General features: G+C 44.5%; 1 protein-coding gene across 1 annotated transcript; it reads right to left on the minus strand.

Annotated features, from left to right (window-relative positions):
• Positions 1-4,057: 4,057 nt before the first annotated feature.
• LOC6582237 (putative odorant receptor 65b) lies at positions 4,058-5,546 on the minus strand. Its single transcript, XM_044010254.1, has 5 exons — positions 5,413-5,546; positions 5,186-5,357; positions 4,678-5,124; positions 4,170-4,598; positions 4,058-4,111 (listed from the first exon to the last, which is right to left on the minus strand). The coding sequence occupies exons 1-5, from the start codon at positions 5,544-5,546 to the stop codon at positions 4,058-4,060; spliced, it is 1,236 nt and encodes a 411-aa protein (XP_043866189.1).
• Between the last annotated feature and the right edge of the window lie 552 nt (positions 5,547-6,098).

The following is a 6,098-nucleotide window of genomic DNA, read 5'->3' on the forward strand; positions in this document are numbered from 1 at the left end:
TCTTTTGCTTAATTTAAATGCAATTTCGCATTAGTTTTAGAAACAAAATGAATACAAAAACAAAAAACACATCTGCAATATTGTATTTTAAATATTTATTCATTAAATGCACTTTTCACTGCATAACAATAAAAATCATAATAATAATTATAATAATTATAATGTTAACTAGCATCCATAATGGGATGACACAGACAGACAGACAGGCAGACAGACATCCAGTTTCATAAATAGCAAGCGAGCCAATTCAACTACTAAATGCAACTCGAAATGTTCCAATTTAGCATACATATAGCCTAACTAATTATCTGGACAAATGGACAAATTGTATACACAAAATCCAAAACAAAAACGATTCATTTCAATAAATTGTGCAGAAATTATTCAGCAAATTAAAAACAGAAAAAAAAGAAAGAATATCACAAAAAAAAAATCATAAAACAAATAAAATAAAATTTCAAATAAAATAAATGAAATAAAAACAAATATTTAATTGCCTTTTACTATTTATTTAAAACACAAAAACAATTCAGCAAATTGAGCCCATGAATAAGTCATTGATTAATTAATTTCCTAAAGGCCTGGCTTTTGTTCTGCATTTGATGGGTAACCCCAGTTTATCGGCCCGAACCCGGACCTGCCGTAAACCTCAGGCGAACGCCTCGCAAGACATTAAAATGAAAAACGATTTAATTTCATTTTCAAGATCTTTTCGCTGCTCAGCCAAAAAGTGAAAGTTTCGCATCGTACATTGTTATAATTTTTCTCAGTTGAAGTTGAAGGAGTAAATATTTAGGTTGCCCGGTCAAGTTGGAATATTTATGCCATTTATGACACGAAAGGCCCTCGAAACGTGTGCCATGGACGTGCAGTCCCCTTCCCCGCGCCTTGCCACAATTTTTGCATATTTGCTGCACGAAGCGAACGAAATGAAATGCACAAAAAAAAAAGGAGGAAAAAAATCAGTTGGCAAGATAAAGCTGAGCCGAAATATAAAGCGCAGTCAGATTGGACAAATGCACTCCCCCGCACAGCCTCCCCCCCAAATGCCATGCCATGTCTGTGTCTCCGAAGCCACGACGTCGTAAAGCCAATCGAAAGCGAGAGATCTCTGGAACGATATGAACATATGGACATATGGATCGTCGTCTTACGACTCCTTCTTGTTAGCTGACGTCGTCGACGTCGTCGTCGCTCTGTCTGTGGGTGGCAGCGGGCGGAGGTCCATTTGCATATTGGAACGATCGAGCCGAATGGACCTGGACCAGACAATTGTATGTACGACAGCGCCCCAATACAACACAAGACAAACCAAAAGTGAGATCTGCTTTTCGTGGGGCTTTCCTTGGCGTGGAGGTAGCGAAAATGTCATGCGGTTTTATGACTTCATTAGCGAGAACCGGCCAGGAATTTAATGGACGCTCCATGGGCTGCCAACCACGTCTGTTCGTTGCCTTTTTCGTTGTTGTTGCCAAACAAATTTGAGGCACATTTTCGTGCATTGCCAGCGCGCCTGATGAGCACTGCCCCGAAAACCGAAAGCTCGCACAGTAACCAATCTGAAGTTTTGGCCAGCAATCGAACCTAGTTAAAGTCTAGACACCATGTCACGAGCCAGGAATTGGGTGCCAGCAATGAGAGTGCTCCCAGCTGACGTTGATGATGCATTCGCTGCATTGCCTCATAATGAAGTCGTGCATGCCATTTGGGCTACATACGCTACGCTGGCTAAGGAGTTCACTCGACTAAAGAGTTGACACCTTTTTGGCTTTACTGATGCCAGGAAAAGAGAGTGTTTACATTAGATATAGAAAGTTGTTGAAGATTTTGATTGGAGGAATGAGGAGGGAACTACTAACGGAGGTCTTCCTTCAAGTCTTCTAAGAACCTTAGTCAATATATATATTTCAAAATATATATTTCAATTTGAATACATTTCAAGCTGCAATTGGTTAGACAATGGACTCAATCCATCCACAGCACCGTATAGATCACTCTGAACAAGCGCTGGAATCATGTTATTGTCTATATGCACATTGTAAGCCAATTAAAATGGGATCTGTTTGGCTTAGAGTTGAAAGAGTTCAGCTCAATTGATTTGATTTATTGCTCCATCAAAGTCGAAGCCATTGAGCTGTTGCAATATGTATATTCGGGAAAGCTAGATGCAATAGACTGACAGGCCTACAGGCTTTCAATAACTTTCCATTGCTTTCGGCAAGCCCACACTCAGAGATACAATGTCGGATAAGAAGTACAGAGAGCAGCAACGTCTCTCAGCTGACATCTTTGACTTCTGACTGCTAGCTGACGATAATGTCGTCGTCGTCGTGTTGTTGTTGTTGTTGTTGTTGCTGGGATTGGGGCTGGGGCTGGGGCTGGGGCTGGGGCTGGAGCTGATGCCGATGCCGACAGGCAAATCATCAGGCTATCGACAGTGCACTTTGTATGGCCCCCACAATGCCCTCCTCAGCTACTCCTTACATGCATCATCATTATTATCATCATTGTCAGCTGCATGCAAGCGAAAAGTCCAACTACTGCGCATGAATGAATCACTAAGCCATGGAATCGGGCTAGGCACGGGCACGGGCACGTCGTCTAACGAGATCGGCTGCACAGATGCTTAGACTAGGCTGGCAGCAAGCGCGGCAGGAGATGGAGGAAGAGGAGGATGCATCATGCAATCGTCTAGCGAAAGTCGCGACAAAACTCTCATTCAGATCCACAGCCAGGCAGCCGCAACTGCAGCCGTGTAGCCATAATGATGAATTAGGCTGCTGTCATGTCATGACAAAGGCGCTGCATCTGCATGCAATGCGGCTGCGAGGGATTGGCCAACTGTGCTAAGTAAGTAAACACTGGCGAAATGCAATTGCGAATGCGAATATTCAAACGTAAGTAGGAAGTGAGGTCTTAAATGAGCTATGCTCTGACAAATCGTTTGCTGTTCGACTTGGCCAACGTTTACTGTTTTCTGTCTGCCGACGGTTGTCCGCTGTCCGCTGTCCGATGTCTGGCGGGGACTGGCGCTCCTTCTGCCTAAGTGAAATTTGGTGTACAATATGCGAGCTTTTTACTTTTTTTTTCCATTTTTTGTTTGTTTTTTTTTTTTTTTTTTTTTTTTTTTTGCCATGGCACGTCATGATTGTGTTTCTGTGCCCGTTTTTCCGGCTGCTGCCGCTGCGGCGATTCTGCATTTCGTGCGCATGCAAATGCAACTGCAACAGCAACTGCAACAACAAACTGAGTATGGCTGCTGCCTAGGCCTCCGTTTAGCGTTTGCTAATTAATTGCGACGGCCGAGTTGTCGCTGGCAATTAGTTTTGGCATAAGCAGATGACATGTTGTGTCATGTGTCATGCGCGTCGCAACAAATGAAGTTATTACCCACGGTTGATTGCCAGGATGTAGCACAGAATTACTGCTGCTGCTGTGGCTGCTGCTGTTGCTGCTGTTGTTGTTGTTGCTGCTGCTGCTGCTGCTTGGCCTCCTAGCTGGGAAGGTTAATTGCCAACAATAAGATTCAATCAAGCTAATGACGGAGCAGCCAAACCAGCTAGCCAGCTAACCAGCTAACCAGCCTCCACTAAGCACCCCACGTTCCACACAATTGCGATTTATGAGCACAGTTATTGGATCTGACTTTCAGCTGGATCGGCTGACGTTCCCGTAGCTGTGGCGACCTTACGGGGTCGCATGCATAAAATGCAACCTCGTTGCGAGACTTTCTTTCAGCCAAGCTGAAATTATTGATAAAAATGCCAGAGTACAACATAATTTCGTAAACGTAAATAGTTTTGTGGCGCGGCTACCAAACTGAACCGTCTCCCAAATGCTGCCACAGCAGCAGCTGCCCACTGAACGAGAGAAAGAGAGAGGGAGAGGGAGAGGGAGAGGGAGAGTAGTCAGGTTGCTTGGATTGGTTTATGGGCAGCGATTAAGGCTTCCAGGCAGAAATTACCTTAACCTTAGGAGACGGCGAATGGACTCGGGATTTGTAAGTGGTATTTTTATTGGATATTTAATTCAGTTGAGCTCTTGCATTGGCGTACGCTTAATCCATGCTCTCCATCAAGAGTGTCAGTATCCTATAGCATTGCTTAATTACCTAAAAAGGAAAGATTGATGTACATACATATATATATATAGGAACGACCTCTACTCACACTCATAAAAGTGATCCGATTGAAGGGCGGAAAGGGGCTGGGCGTCACGGACAGCGGCTGCTGTGCTCGGCTTATCATGAAGAGTAGATCACGACGCAATATTCGCGAGTTGGGCGACCATTCATAGGCGCCGTAGGCGGACTGGGCCACCTGCTTCGAGTGCTCGGTGACCATGTCGCCAAAATAGCAAAAGTAGGCGCAATGACAGAACGTTAGAAGCATAAATATAATGAAACTGCCTGCCACACGGAGGTCCTGTCTAGCGGCTAGAGTCTCGAATGTGGACAGAGTTATCAGTAAAATCTCGGTTAGCATTTGCATTGTGAGCGGCGCATAGAACACTTCGTTGGTGCGATTCACGTTCCTATTGACAAAGTAATCCAGATCAGTTCTGAATGATCTGGATATATATCTAACCAGGCCTATCCACTCACCTTATGGCTCTCTGATGAAGCTTAATCAAGCGGCCGAGCTCGCTGCGAAACTGTTCCTCATCTTCCTGATGCACCCTGGCAAAGGTGTCCAGCTCAATGCACAGAATCTTCAAGTTGATCGCCAGCTGAGCGAACAAGTGCGATGAGAAAACGTCGCAATACATAACACAGGCCATGTTGTAGGCTAGGAAATAGAATTGCCAAATGTATATGATAGCATGTGCAATGGGATGTTTTTCAGGATCGTGCCACTCGAAAGGATAAACTGCATTGAACGGCAGCTTCTGGTCCGTCCACAGAGGCTGCGATGTCGCCAGGACAATGAACACCACATTGGCCACATGCCAGGCCAATGTCAGTGAGGACTCGATCAGAAAGAACCTGCGCTGCTCGTTGCGTATGATTGGCGCCGCCGCACCACTCACGGCCATGCAGTGGCACTCATCCAGATCATTGATAATCTCATCAACGTCGTCTGCCCGAAAGTAGAAGTAGTGCCATTTGAATATCAAGTAGAAGCACTGTGAATGGGAAGCGATCAGAGTTGTATGGGCCACTAAGCAGATCGAAATTATAGCTAACCGAGATCAGCCACAGAATATTCTGACCAAAGTCGACTATATTATCGACCGACTCTGGCAGCGCAAACAGCAAAGTGACAAAGAAGAGGTTCGTCTGCAGCAGGATGATTCTATGCCAGAGGTGGCGAATGGGCGAGCGGCGCTGCTCCTTGTTCGGATAGTTGCATATGACCCTGCAGGTAAAGGATAATGAAATCGGATAATGATTATATAGAGTACAGTTACTACATTAGCTGCAGCCGATTATAATAGAGCGTGGTGTGCTGCGGATGCGTTTTCTCATGCAGCACCATCCAGTAGTCCACGAATTGCGCATAAATGCGCCTCCAGCCCGTCTGGGGTATACTATAGCTGCTCGTCATGGCTCAAACTGTATTGATAAGTTGGCAACTGGGTATTGCTCTTATATAGAGTGGCCTGCAGGAGTCTAGCAATGCGAGCCTGATTGTATTTATAATTGTTAAATGATATCCTATTAGAATTGCATTTATGCATGGCAGTAAAAACATTCTGCATTGCCACGCCCACCTCATCAAAGTTATAATAGAATATTGCAATTGCACATAGAATTAAGGATTGTTATAGCCAGAGACCCTGAACTGTGCGGCATATTGGCAATTAGCTTAACTGTTTCTTATAGATATGCATATGTTATATATACATACACACGCACACATACGTATGTATATATAGGTACTTGTATTGGTGCCTTTCGGCTTACTGTCTGCAGTCAGCTCTGGCAGTTTAGCCGCATTTGCTGCACTTTTTTGTATCGTGCGTTCAGCTAACTTTTTCCTCGGACCATTTAAGGCGCACAAAAATGCATTTTACAGTTGGCAGTTGGCAGTGGAAATCTTTAACGGCTTGTGAAAATTATTGCCTTGGCCAAGTTTGGCACGTAACGATATTCGCAT

This window comes from Drosophila mojavensis, unplaced genomic scaffold (genome assembly GCF_018153725.1).
Source record: "Drosophila mojavensis isolate 15081-1352.22 unplaced genomic scaffold, ASM1815372v1 contig_74, whole genome shotgun sequence".
Taxonomy (NCBI): domain Eukaryota; kingdom Metazoa; phylum Arthropoda; class Insecta; order Diptera; family Drosophilidae; genus Drosophila; species Drosophila mojavensis.